Raw genomic sequence first — 15000 nt, 5'->3', positions numbered from 1 at the left:
GTGTGTGTGTGTGTGTGTGTGTGTGTGTGTGTGTGTGTGTGTGTGTGTGTGTGTGTGCGCCTGCCTGTGCGTGAGAGTGTGTGCCTGTGTGTGTGTGTGTGTGAGTGTGTGTGTGTGTGTGTGAGTGTGTGTGTGTGTGTGTGTGTGTGTGTGTGTGTGTGTGTGTGTGTGTGTGTGTGTGTGTGTGTGTGTGTGTGTGTGTGTGTGTGTGTGTGTTAGTGTGTGTGAGTGTGTGTTTGTGAGCCTGTGCGTGTGCGTCCAATTCCGCGAGGGCGCTGCTGCCTCCAACGGGCGCCGCGTAGCCTCCTTCAGGCTGAAGCCGGAGCGGCCCAGACTGCGTCCCGCCGCGGGTCCAGTGACTCCCGAGCCAGCCAGCGTGAGCACGCCACAGCGCATCAGCCACCGCACGCCCGCCGCACGCCACGCAACTCACTCATGCATGATCTGGAACCTTCTGCTCGGCTCTAGACAAAATCTCGAGTGAGCCATGTCCGTGATCTGAACATGTCCGCAGGCGGAGAGCGTTCGGACGGATTCGTAACGTACGGACCGCACGGTCAGCTGGAACAGGCGACATTATGAAAGCAACAGTTACACGGACGCTTCCTTCCTGTGACTCATTTTCCTTTATTTGTTCCACGCGACCCTTGCAAGCAACCGACACACCCACAGCTGGCAGGCTTCAGTTACAAACAAAGCACAAGGTCTTGGCAGAAAGAGAGGGGCAGCCACCTCGTCCCAAAGTGTCGACTGACAAACACAGACGGAAACCGCATAGACTGGAATGCCCGCGCAGGCCTCCGGACACAGCGCGGCTTCGTGATCCGGACGAGCTAAGGGGCGAAAACAAGCGAAGAACGTCACTTTCATTCCTTGTTTAGATATATACATACTCACGCAAAAAAATATTTATATATATACATACATATCTATATGTATACATGTATATGTATATATGAATATATAAATACACACATACATACATATATACATGCACACACACACACACACACACACACACATATTTATATATATATACATATATATATATATATATATATATATATATATATGCACTCACGCAAGGAGGGAGGCAGGGAGGGAGGGAGAGATGAGGCGAAAGAGGCAGGGAGAGAGGAAGAGATGAGGCGAGAGAGGCAGGGAGGGAGATGAAGTGAGGGAGGCAGGGAGGGAGGGAGAGATAAAGTGAGGGAGGCAGGGAGGGAGGGAGAGATGAGGCGAGAGAGGCAGGGAGGGAGGGAGGGAGGGAGATGAAGTGAGGGAGGCAGGGAAGGAGGGAGAGATGAAGCGAGAGAGGCAGGGAGGGAGGGAGAGATGAAGTGATGGAGGGAGAAAGGGAGGGAGAGATGAAGTGATGGAGGCAGGGAGGAAGGGAGAGATGAAGCGTGAGAGGCAGGGAGGGAGGGAGGGAGAGATGAAGTGAGGAAGGGAGGGAGGGAGAGATGAAGTGATGGAGGGAGAAAGGGAGGGAGAGATGAAGTGATGGAGGCAGGGAGGGAGGGAGAGATGAAGCGAGAGAGGCAGGGAGGGAGGGAGAGATGCAGTAAGGGAGGGAGGGAGGGAGGGAGAGATGAAGTGAGGGAGGCAGGGAGAGAGGGAGAGATGAAGTGAGGGAGGCAGGGAGGGAGGGAGAGATGAAGTGAGGGAGGCAGGGAAGGAGGGAGAGATGAAGCGAGAGAGGAAGGGAAGGAGGGAGAGATGAAGCGAGAGAGGAAGGGAAGGAGGGAGAGATGAAGCGAGAGAGGGAGGGAGAGAGGGAGAGATGAAGTGAGGAAGAGAGGGAGAGATGAAGGGAGAGAGGCAGGGAGGAAGGGAGAGATGAAGGGAGGGAGGGAGAGATGAAGGGAGAGAGGGAGAGAGGCAGGGAGGGAGGGAGAGATAAAGGGAGAAAGGCAGGGAGGGAGGGAGAGATAAAGGGAGAGAGGCAGGGAGGGAGGGAGAGATGAAGTGAGGGAGGCAAGGAGGGAGGGGGGTGAGAGGGAGAGATGAAGGGAGGGAGGGAAAGCGGGAAGGTAGAACGAGGGAAGGTGGGTGTGAGAGGAAGGAAAGGGAGGAGGCGAGCCAATCCCACTGTGACCTGCTGCGAGACCGACGACGCGCTTCGACTGCTTGATGGTCAGCAGCGAAGGCTTTCGCTCGGCAGCTGTGGGTGCGGGCGGCCGAGCGGGCGGCCGAGCGGGCGGCCGAGCGAGCAGCCCGAGATGGGCGAGCGGTCGGTGCTGCGGTAAACACGGCTATAGGCGCGGGGATCGCGGCCTTCGGCGGGCGCCGCTGACATCGCCGGACCGCTTCACTACCACGTCTTTCCATCCAGGTTCGTCCAGACGCCGTTTGGAAAGGCAAATGCTACATAACAATAAATAATAAACGACCGGGGAAAGTTTAAGAACCGACAGCACGCAATATCTGCCCCGGAATGTAGTTCTTGCGCTGCAGAGCCAATCGCAGCCGACGAATGTTGCCCACCCGAAGCCCGAGCGAAGGCACGGCGAGGCATGGCGAGGCACGGCGAGCCAGGCGGGCGACGCGAAGCTTCTCCTTGGAGACAAGAATGGCTTCCCACCGACGAGGAATCTCCGACGAGGGAAGGTCGAAGCAGTGCTGGCGGGCGGCGAAAACACCTCCGCAGGGGAGGTCGCGCCCTTCGGCTCGGACTCTTCTCACGACTCATTGCCATCCGCTGAATTCACCGAAGCTTCGGCCGCAAGGATCGCTCTCGCTCTCCGGACTCGCAGAACGGATGCCTCTCCGGGGTAAACGACGCAGGTGTGTGTATTATATGTATGTACTATACATACATATATATATATATATGTATATATATACATATATATGTACTATATATACACATATGTATATAATATATATATATAATATATATACATATGTATATAATATATATATATAAATATATATATGTATATATATGTATATGTATATGTATATGTATATATAAGTATATATATGTATGTATATATATGTATGTATATATATATATATGTATATATATGTATATATATGTATGTATATATATGTATATATATGTATATATATATGTATATACTATATATATAAATATATATATTTAAATATATATATGTATATATATGTATATACTATATATATATTATATATATATAAATATATATATATAAATATATATATGTATATATATATGTATATACTATATATGTGTGTGTGTGTGTGTGTGTGTGTGTGTGTGTGTGTGTGTGTGTGTGTGTGTGTGTGTGTGTGTGTGTGTGTGTGTGTGTGTGTGCGTGCGTGCGCGCGTGTGCGTACATACATATATGCATACATATATATACATTATATATACATATATATACACACATATATATATATATATAAATATAGTTGATAAGGTTAAAGGAGTAATTAACGTCAAAGTAAAAGAGCATCCAAAACGTCCCTAGATTTCGTTTTTCCTATATCTGTTTACGCAAAGTGGCGAGCGAGCGGAAAGAGCGGAGGCGGAAACGAGTGGCCGTCGAGAGCGAGATCACGAGAAACAGACATTAGGAGAGCGCGAATCCCTTTGCCAAATATCAGTGCGCTTCTGAATTACTTGATCCCAGATTAACTGCTTGAACTGCACCAACGGCAGCAGACCTTCGAGGACCTCACCTACACTAAGGAAGGAGGAGCTGGAGGCAATTTCCAAGGTGGTGGCAAGGTGGGCAGGTAACCTGGGGATACAGAGTCACGCCTCACAAAGCCACTTCTCAAGGCTAATTCACTAATAAGGGGAACACAACACTTCCCACGTCGAGGCACAACCTGCCCCAGCCTACATACAGATCCCGACCGCAGAGGCTAAGCACAAAACCGCTCTCGCTCTCACTGGTGCTTACCGATATGCCATTTCCCTGGGCCCATTCCCCTTCCCGAACTGCAAAACAAGAGGTGGCACAATTGCAAGGTGCACTGGTCGAAAGCCCCTTGTATATCTCGCATGCTTTTGCTTGCAAAAGGGCGAACAGTATGAAGAAAGAATGATCGGACTCACTAGTTCTCAGCTAAGGCTCTTATGGACCATTCTCTACAATATATATATGTATATATATATATATATATATATATATATATATACACACACACACACACACACACACACACACACACACACACACACACACACACACACACACACACACACACACACATATATATCAGGGCCCTGTGAGTCAGTGTCGTTAAAAATGATCCCGAAAATATACAATAAGGCCACAATAGAATAACTATAACAATGGAATGTGAATTTAAACGGTAGCCCGTAGTTCTTATGAAATAAATTTTCTATTATTATTATACCTAGGGATCGGAGTCGGATACACAAGAAATCAGGAGTCGGAGTCGGGAGTGTGTGAGTGATTATATATATATATACTATATATACTATATATACTATATATACTATATATACTATATATATATATATATATATATATATATATATATATATACATATATAAGTTCAAACAAAAATCATGGTTGAAACAACTGCTGTCACCAAACGCACGCTTGGACGCTCGGAGGCATTGTGTGCTAGGCATGGGAAGAGCATGACGCAACAGCCGGAATCTTCTTGCAATCTCGACTCCGGATGTTGGTAATAAGCCATCGTCTGCCCGCAGCCGCAACTCGTCCTGTAGGAAGGATCCGCGTGAGAATCTTCGGGAAGGGATGCGCCTCGGCAGGAGTCACCGCGAGCGCGCGTGCAGTCAGGCGGAGAGGCCGGCCTCCCTCAGGCGCGATCCCGCCGACGTGGGCGGCAGATCCGGCGTCCGCGAAGCCTCGCCAGTATGCACCACCATCTCCGCCGGGCAGAGCGCCGACATAAGAGTGGAAGCCCTCGAGGACGGAGCCCGTGGGAGCGGCTCACCCCGCGGAGTGTGACCGCGTTCGACGTGCCATAACAAAATTGACCTTGGATCTGGCTCCCAATCATAACAAAGGAGCCACACTACCTGAAGTAGCTCGTTCGTTACTTGAGGACACCGAGCGTATCCACAACTTCCTTCCTCCCCCCGCCTCCCTCCCGCCTCCCCCCGCTTCCCTCCCGCCTCCCCCTCCCTCCCGCCTCCCCCTCCCTCCCATCCATACTCCCGGAAACTCGGTCTTGTGCTACTTCTGTCGCTCATTTCTTTTCGTTTCTCTAGCGCCTCTTTCCTCCTCCATTTCGGTTCCTCGCCAGGGGTGGCACCTGTGTCCCACCAACACTTAGTCCTCCTCGCCCCCAACCCTCTCTGGCTGGGCCTTCCCTTCACCTGTAGGACTGCACCCACCTGGCCTGGCTGCAGGTCCATCCTCTTCCACCTGTTCCACCTGCCCAATTGGTGACGGTGACATCAATACAAACAGACGACAGTGGCAATCACGCTGGTCACATATCGTTACTAACTTCAACTGAATAATAAAAACAGAGTAATGTGAGACATCAACTCCACAAACGAAACGCTTCTACAAAAATACCGTACTAAAAAGGAAATTATTACAATCGTAATTGTAAAAATAATAATAATAATAATTACTATAACAACATATTTGGCCTTCTTGTTCACGAAATCATGTCATGTCTTTGGGAGGACCTGTCGGGTCCAGATCGTAGCCGGATCGGTGCGGTGAGGCAGGGCGGGTCTGGTGGAAATAGCTCAAGGTGCGGAGAGCGAGAGCAGGAAGGGCAGCCGAGAGCTGGCTGGGGAGAGGCAGGGGGGAGGAAGAGGAAGAGGAGGAGGAGGAGGAGGAGGAGGAGGAGGAGGAGGAGGGGGGGGGGGGGATGACCAACAACGAAGGCTCTGTGATGGCTGTGCTGTGTTGGCCGCGGACCGGTTCCCGGCTGCTGCAGCCTGACACAGACCAGCGCCATTCTATACCTCTACATACCGCACAACATTCCATCTTCCTTACCAGATCGCAGAGGTCTACTCATGTTACATCTTCTCAATGTTACATTTAACCAACTGCTATATTTCTGTTTTTGAAAAAAAAAAAAAAAAAAAAAAAAAAAACAATTGTGCATATGAACAAACCGAATATAATTCGCCTCTTCAGCGAAGTTTAAATCACAGGCAACAAAGTCATTTCCGCAGCTTCAAGGCTGGCTTTTAATCACCGATACCTAAGCCGTGTTCATGTTTGATGATGGATATAAAGATATCGAGCACTTAACGTGGAGATAAATAAACACGGGTATGATGGCCACACCACTTGAGCTGGTGTGACCCCGGCGACCCGCGTAACCGACACCTGCTGGTGACGCCTACGCATCTGCTCACCTCGGCTCTACACGGCCGCCTGACACACCGACACTCCCCTTGATACACTCTCTCCTTACACCTGAGGCATTGAACAAGCATCTCCCGCCCTCTCCTTTGAGCCGCTCACGGTCTTCTGCTACAACCAACATCATCTCTTTCAAAGTCACTGATGTACAAGACGTTTTAATGAGCATTGCTGTAAGATAATGCGTCGGGCAAAGTGAGTTGGGATGTGATGACCAGGAGGCAAAGATGCCGTTGATGCGTCACGAAGATCCTTCAGGTCCAAGAGCAACGAGGCGAGCCGGACACAAGGTACTGCTGCAAATACAATGACGTGTAGCAACCCGCACACAAGTCCAGCAAATAAAGGAGCGCAGGTGTAGCGGGTAAGCCTGGCGAGAGCTGTGCTGGCTACAAATAAAGTATTAATATGGCATGGCCAAGACGAAGACGCAGCTTCAGGCCAGGGAAGAGGGAATATACTGGCGTGCCTTGAAGCGTGCCCGGCTGCGAGAGCCTGGTGGTCAGAATAGAGGGTCCGACAGCAGGCGGTGAATCATAACAATGGGGAAGGAACGCCGTGACTCATAGCCATGCGAACGGACATCGTTTCTTACGTCACGGGCACGGCATTTTAGTATAATCCAACGCTTGGCATACAATTCACGAAACACTCTATGTAAAGGTATTACCAAGAAATGAATGACAGCCTCAAGGTTTCTACTACAAATTCAGGAAAATAAACACATGAAATGCGTTGCTGCTGACACCGCCTGAAGACTGCTTGTGGCCCGCTGATCCCCGCCGCAGCAGGAAGGACTAGCCCGAGATCTCTGGCCGTGTCTCTGCCGGAAGGGCACGTCTACGAGGCCCCGTCAAAATGAACAAACCAGTCAGGTAGACATGTCGTAATATGGCATAACCAAGGAGTATTAAAAAGCACAAAAATAGGCTTATTATTATTCTCATGGGAAAACGGATTTTGTCTTCTAATAGACCAGCGATGAAGATTCATACAAACACAAGTGTTGCAGTTTACAATGCAAAAGTTTTCCAGACAAACAATGACCCCCGCATGGACTGTACGTTTAGTGGCTGTGGGTAGCGGCGGTATACGTGGCCATACACGGCCATAGGCTTATAACTCGAACATTCATCTTCCCGCCATGTTCCGGCCTCGCAGCCGCCAGGTCGACTCCCGGCAGGGCGGTCCTGCTCGCTTGCTTCCTCGCGACCTCAGCCAAGTCTCAGCTCGGCGTGTATAAACCAGTCCTCAGTAAAATAACAATACGCACGTACTGTTACTTATCATGTGAGAGCGTGAGAGGGAGGGCGAGGAGGGGTGCGTGCGTGTGTGTGTGACCCGGAAGACAAACACTCTCCCGCTGACCCAGCGACCCCTGACACCGGCGTTACCATCGCACTCGCAGTCGTATGCCACCCGGTCCTCGCACGGGACTAAACGAACATATTAGTCAACGTCCTGCAGTTTCACTATAACACGAATTCTAATGTTAAAAAATTAATGGTAATATACCATTAAAAATATTTTTAATCGAAATCATCAATGTGATAAGGTTTGGTCTTTCGAATTCTGAAGCTGAGTGGAGGACGCGTGCCCAGGGCGCCCAGTGACGAGTCATTTCCCACCTGAAGAAGCTTAATGTGCAAGCTCTGGTCGGACTGGAAGAACGTGATTTGTACAGACCGCCGGAGAGCGGACGCGGCTGCGATCGCCTTGACTCGCTTCGGCTTGTCCGGCGTTATAAAGTTCAGATGTGAATAACCTACAGGCGTGCACGGAACTGACCTACATCCCGAACGCGCGCGCACATGTGTCTGTGCGAGTGTGCGCGCATGTATGTATCTGTGCCTGTAAAGATAAGTAGCCTTTGTACACCAAAGTGCAAGTACATTTTGCCGTCTGTCGAATCACCCTACAAATACAGAACCCAGGACTGGCATTTTTTAAACTGTTGGCAAATCATACTGCAAACACTTGTGTGAGCCAATGAGCTGTTCCTGAACTCATACACAAATGGCCTGATCGGTGAGCCTAGCAGGCCCTGTACAAGGCAATAAGTCCAAGTTTAAGCATAAATGTTTAATATTCTCATTCGTTCCTTTGATCGGCCTCACCGAATCTAAAACAATCCCCAATCCGTTTCGCTAAGGAAACGAACACAAACAGGAGCATTTTGACTGCAGCTGGAAGAGCGCCAAATGTAAGAAATGTCAACCGCTGCTTTCACCGGATCCGGCGTTTATGCTTAAAAAGCGCGGGATTGACTGGCCGTTTGTGTAGTCACGAAATGGACCAGGAACCTTCCTGAACATGAGCAGTTTTCACTCGACCCTGTCCTTTGCGGTCCATCACTGACTCTCACATTTGCAGTCCAGGAAGGAAGCGCGAGAGCAGACGATTAGCCAATCAAGCCTTGTGCCAACAACACTACCTTTCGATATCTGTTTCCGGAAGGGAAGCTTAAGCATCACTGATTGGGTAACCGCAGACGTCCAACCGGACGCACACCCATGCAAGCAGCGACACGCGCAGGGTGATGAGCTTGTAAAGTATGCGCTGTCTTTATCAAACAACGGGTCTAGAAATGTTTATTTACCTTGCAGCTAGTCAACTGCACAAGGCCACAGTACATTGGGGTTATTTTCTGGGCATTAATTATTATAAATGGTATTGTCTTTATCATCATTCGTTATAATAAAACTGAAAATGAAAATAAAAACAAATGGCGCAGCAATTGTAACAAGAAAGATCGCGGTTCTCTTCCCCTTCTATTTACTTCCCCCCACCCTCAGTATGTCACCAAGGGTCCGCCCTGAAATTACACGAGACTGCCGTGTTCCTGCAACAGGCGATCTTTGTTCTGGCCGGGCCAAGTCCGCTCCCACGACCCGTAGCACTTCGCATAATCATACCAGTCAATAACAGCCTCGAATTATCACTTCCTTGTGACAAAGCAGCTACACAGCATCAAGCCACCGCGTGCAAAATATACTGCCAATTCCATGTCCGTAATTGTTGATCAAATCTACTTTTCGAAGCCAGACAGTTTGTGTATGACATCTAATCTGAAATTCCATGAGAGCAGACAAGGAAGGGAATGTTGTGGAAAGAGAGGGCAGCGCACAGGCCGCGCCCCAAGTCCACTCCGCCTTCCCCACTCAGACCCGAGCTCACAAGTATGCCAATCCACTCGGTCGCTATACATGAGCACACTGACTTCGAGCTCGTCAGTCCCAAGTGTCCCTCGACAGGGCAGCAACTGCGTCTTGGGTCTAGCATTCTCAAAACTGTAGCCACGGACATCTCCCCAAATCTGGAGCGGCGTCCTTCGTCCCCGGGTGGCGGTCGTGTTGGAAAACAGAGAGCCCGAGGGCAAGCTGTAGGCCTAGAGAGCACAGGTTATGTTCTTACCGGGTGACTTAGGCCTAGACGATTCTAGTCCTCGGTGAGCATTACCTTGAAGTACGCGTACGTGAAGTTTTATTTTCCCCGATGCTAACAGACAGCCTGGGGTGCGCTGAATCCGTAAATGGATACAAAGTTTCTGGTAATCACAATGTCATCTCCCTTGCTTGGTAACCCCAATTTCTCATTATCTGATTTGAAAAATTAATTTACAAAACAATTCACATCTGCAGAAAGGCATCTAACCAATCTGGCTGCACTCTCGTCGATTTACGGCTTAGAGTCATCATTAAATATACATGCTGGAAGGATGCACCATTTTCTAAACTCATTTGTTTATTTAGGGAAAAAAAAAAAAAAAAAAAAACTGCTTCTAAAACGAATGCAAGAGTGAGCAGTGTTTCTTTATATGCTCTTAAAGCCTTTGCGATACACCTAGTCACTGCGGGCCATCAGCTGTTAGCCCATATTTTCAAGGTTTACTATAGACTGCAGTGAAGCAAGCAGCATTGGTGGCAGGTCCATGCTGCCTTGTAAGTAGGGGTTGCTGCTGGCTGTGGAGCTGCTGTTGGGGCTAGTGCTGAGCTGTACGGATTAACACCACACACCATAAACTATTTTAAGTGAAGTATGAAAACTAAAATACAAAAATCATGGGTATGAGAAAGGACAGTTCGGACTGATGATTTACAAGTCAATATTCATACGAGACCAACTAAGAATGCCGCTTCGGTCCCGCTTCGGTCCCGCTTCACTGATAAATAATAGAAAACATCACAGTTCCAATCTTTATATTTTTGCTACGAATGGTAATACTGTGGTTAAGAATAAATGAAGTCTAATTATTTTTAAAAATTCCATTGCAATATTCGGTTACTCTGTAGTTGTGCTTTCACTGCCTTGTGGTTTAAACTCATATAGGTCACCGAACACATTTAGTGCATTGTCTACAGTTACCAAAGTTAAAGAGGCCGATAATGAGCTGTAAGTTAGTGAGCCATGTGACGGCAGGCACCCCTGCCTAATTATCGCATTCCTGGATAGCTTCAAAACTACAAACAAAAAATGACATTTTTCATTCGGCCACATGAGCAGAAATTCAATGCTTGGCTAAAATGGACACATCACTGTGACTGCCACATTAACAGTACACCACTTTCAATAAGCGTGATGTAGCTTTTCTACAAATGGTCTGAATTTACGTCCTTTTTAAGCTGCGTACTTCCACCTCGCCCTTCCATTATGTTAGTTAACTCTGAGCTGCTCAAAGAGCAACGAGGGCATGTATGGCTTCTTACTTTCCACCATTATTTTCAAAGCAAGTGTACTGGAATTAACAAATAGTTTATTTTTTAATTATCTATACGTAACTGTTTAGTATTTAAGCTGGCAGCCAAATCTACATCATAAGTAAACTTAAGCAACATATTATGCAACCCAAAGCAGCTCACCCAACTGCCACGAGTATGTACAATGGTGGAACACTGACAAGTGGTCAACGCGTCATTACCGGCAATTTGCAAACAATAGTCAGATTGATAATGGAACAATTGGCGGGGTTTGTTTATATCATAGGTTTCCACTTCATACGAAGAGTGACACCATGTGGGCGGTGCCACGTATTCGGCCTCAACCGAATACATAATCTTTCAATCTTTCTTCAGTCCAAGCTCCGTCTTCGGGGCTGTCCAAAGCCCCTCGTGACTGATACTATTAGGAGGGCAAACGCAATCAGATTCACAAAATAGGAAAGACATCTCGCTTCTATGACATTTCCTTCGCAAGTTCATGACAAGAAAGTTGTGTAATGCATAATACTTTGGTATGTACTAGCATAATGCCCGCACTAAGATAGGGGAAATCTAATGACAGTGTCATAAGTAAAGGGGAAAATATAATAACTGATATACTGATTTATATGAGCAGGTTAAGAATAACTTCAGAACTGAAGAAAATAGATCTTGACAAATGCCGCGCGGAAAGAGTACCCGACGACCGGGGACCAGAGGATGAGCCTCCGAGGGGCGTGGCCGCGGGTCTGGAAGCTTCGGCTTCATACGCCCATGTCCGAGGATTCCCGGGAGAGGCTGGACTAACCGGGACTCCGTCTCGGATGTGGATCACTTCGTAAACAATGACCGAGTGTATATCGTTTAGCTCACACACGTTGCTTATCAAGCTCAAATTAAGGTGAACAGCAACTCCAACAGAAGTCAGCGAGGCGGTGTACAGCCAAACTAAATAGCTGATCCCCAAATAATTACAGTATTTACTGTGATTTAACTCAAAATTTACCCTAATGTATTTCCCTCGACATTAGGTATCCATTTCCGCAAATCTGCATGCAACTGCAGCCATCGCTGAAAGTTCGATAGCAACACATTTCAAGATAAGTACTATGAGGGACTCTCACTGTACAATCCTCGAGAGCTGCTTACATAATCCGCAATAAACGTTCTGGTTGGGAATTGTTCTTGCGAAATCTAACGAGTTCCTTCTCATGAGTATAGCAGAAGTATAAGTACTTATAAGTTCCTTCCCGCTCACCCTCTCGAGCCCCCAGCACAAGACCGCCTCGGTTGGCCGCCGGGTTCGAGGGCTCCTGCCGGGGGCGTGTCGGGCAGGGGCTCAACTGCATCGGCGAGGCTCCTGGGCGGATTGCCTCCTGCGGGTCATTCGTGTCCGGAGGGCGTAACCTTCGGAACAGCATTTCCTTTATGCGCCGTTTATTGGCTTGTTCCTTGCAGTTCTAGGCTATGGGGTTACTTGTATAGTCTGCCGGACACCTAATAACGCCGTTAGATCTTCACCAGCGCTAATTGCGGTAATTCTCATGAAGATATAACATCGAAACGCGTCCATCACAACCCTTGCTTTATAAAGTTATTCATAAACATTCATTTTTTTTCTGCTTCGGCAACAATGAACTCTGTTCGTGTTGGGTGAGCAGAAAGAAATCAGCTGTGGTTTACGTTTAGAAATTTAAATGAAAACCGAGTAGCCCTTTGCCGACCAAGAAAGTGTCCTCGGAACACAAATGGAGAATTTGAAATTTCGGTTTACGTTGATCCTGGAAAGAGCGAGTGGCTGAGCCTTGGCCACGAATCACGAGGCAGGTGAAAGCTCACGGACGCCCATGCCTGGAATTCCGCTGAAGGTGCGCCTCGCAGTCCGGCAGGTATGGCAACGGACGGGTTATGAGGCCGACTCGCGGCCGTCCGTTCGGGCAGGGGGGGGGGGGGGGGGGCACAGGTGAGCTGACCCGAGGCCCCGATGCCCACCTGGACCCTTCCGAGCTCGGCTTGTCACCTGCGAATGCGGCGACACTCCTCGCACCTTTTCCCCGCTACAACCGTGGCAAAGCGCGTTACTTACCGGCAGGTCGAAGGAGAGGTTGCTGTCATCGAGGAGCATGACCTTGCAGGGGAGAATATGCTTGGGCTTGGGAGGCGCTCCCGCCGCCCGCCCGTCGTCCACAGTTTTGTACTTCTGGGCATTGCGCCCGACTCTTTTGCTAAAGAACCGTAGCATGCTGGTAATTATCTCCACGCGTCAACACTAAACATTATATTTTTTCGCACAAAATTGCAAAGGCACCTCATGGACGAATGCACATTTCACGAGCGCTTCCCTTAGGTCAACACACACACTCCCCCACCAACATCATCTTTGAAACTGAGTCCGCAGGGCGAGCGTGCGCAGAGGCCGCGCGCACCCACCTGCGCAGGGCTGCCAACACTACTTTCAGGTAACTTCGAAATACGAATATATCAGTGCATGTGAAATTATGTACTGTAATGGCCATGATACAAGATTATGTATTACTACAGTGTATATTTTGCATGAAAGGATAATACCTTCCATGACTGTCACAGCTATATATCATTTCCGAAATACCAACCTTTCTTGAAGAGAATATATAAGAAAAAGATGATAGACAAATAAATAAACCTTTGGTGTTATTTTTCGACATCTGGAAAATAATTTTTTGAGCATTAGAAATTTACGTAGGATAAACCCGTTGTAATCATTCTTCGTCAGATTAAAATATTTGCGCTGGTATCCCTGTATCGCGGGACTCCTCTTCAAAACAAACAAGGCGCTGCCAATACTTTTCGTTGTCACTTATTGACGGAAGACAAGCATAACATTTATTCCGTAGTACGGACCAGCTACAGCTATGGAACCCGGTAGGATTCGGAAGTTAGATGAGACGGTGGTAAATCGCATAGCGGCTGGAGAGGTTGTCCAAAGACCTGCGAACGCCTTGAAGGAAATGATCGAAAACAGGTTGGTTTTTGCCGAAGTTAATTCATCGAGGAAGTGTTGGGGGCAGACTGCTCATGAATGAACTCGCTAGCACAGAAGCCCTGTGGGTTTTCAGAATAACAACTGATGAAATCATTCAGACTATTTCATTAGATTTTTTCTATGAGCGGATTCATCAAGTCGCTTAGCTGTTGCTCTGAAACTGGTTTACATAATTCATTTGGATAATTGGTTAAATTCTTTAAATTCTTTAAATCTTGAACTAGGACCAGATCCAGCTGAGGTGATACATCATTCAATTGTCATGGATTCTACACTTTTAGTACTCTGGCAAAAGCCAATAGACCTCCACCACTTATTTTGTCAAGTTAAAGCTTTTGCGGCTTACCTGGTTGAGTCAGATCACAAAGGTGGTTCACAGGTGGTATTTTGGTGGAATATATATGTGGGAGGTTTGTTGGTCTTTTTGCCAGAGTTGAGGTCATGACAAGCATCATGGGAATGTCTTTCATCAGCAGCTTGGCATTTACATAGAATTTTGATTCTGAATTGGCCCAAATGTATCCCTTAAAAAGAGATTACAGGAAATCAAATGCAGTTGTGGAAAGATTCTATAACTTCAGCTACATCACATCATGTTTTCAATTCTGGTTGAAAGTACAATCCATTTAGGAAAATAGAGTAGTAGAATATTTCTTATTTAAATCCCATTGTCATAGAGGGCCATTACCTGGAAGGTTTGTGAGTCAAATGTAGCTGAAGATATACTGGTAAGTAATACTACATGTGCAGTTATATAGACAGTATAGAGATTAGACCAAACGGAACAAGAAATGGTCTGCAGACACAAACGGTAACACCAGAAAAAGAGGAAAAAGATCATGGAAAGTGCCGCTAACAGTCTAAGACCACTCAGTGCTCCCAAGTTTCAACTCTATCTTGCTGTGCATACTGAGACAAAGGCAATTTTTGCTGGAGGATGTTTGGGGAGCAGACCCC

At 47.6% G+C, this 15000-nt stretch overlaps 2 protein-coding genes across 6 annotated transcripts in view; one reads left to right on the top strand and one right to left on the bottom strand.

The window, feature by feature from the left end:
• The window catches only part of LOC125039659 (band 4.1-like protein 5), a 71537-nt gene extending 58119 nt beyond the window's left edge, over window positions 1-13418 (bottom strand). For all 5 annotated transcript variants that reach the window (XM_047633833.1, XM_047633840.1, XM_047633834.1 and 2 more), the window contains exon 1: window positions 13108-13418. In XM_047633833.1, coding sequence (XP_047489789.1) covers window positions 13108-13263 — 156 coding nt within the window. In that variant the 5' untranslated portion in view covers window positions 13264-13418. The remainder of the gene's footprint in view (window positions 1-13107) is intronic.
• Window positions 13419-13802: 384 nt separating this feature from the next.
• The window catches only part of LOC125039526 (DNA mismatch repair protein Mlh1-like), an 11300-nt gene continuing 10102 nt past the window's right edge, over window positions 13803-15000 (top strand). The window contains 1 exon segment of the mRNA XM_047633555.1: window positions 13803-14022. Coding sequence (XP_047489511.1) covers window positions 13913-14022 — 110 coding nt within the window. The 5' untranslated portion in view covers window positions 13803-13912.

Source organism: Penaeus chinensis, chromosome 27, assembly GCF_019202785.1.
Source record: "Penaeus chinensis breed Huanghai No. 1 chromosome 27, ASM1920278v2, whole genome shotgun sequence".
NCBI classification, from domain to species: Eukaryota; Metazoa; Arthropoda; class Malacostraca; order Decapoda; family Penaeidae; genus Penaeus; species Penaeus chinensis.
Note: the sequence above shows the minus strand (reverse complement) of the source record. Positions and strands in the feature narration are given on the sequence as shown.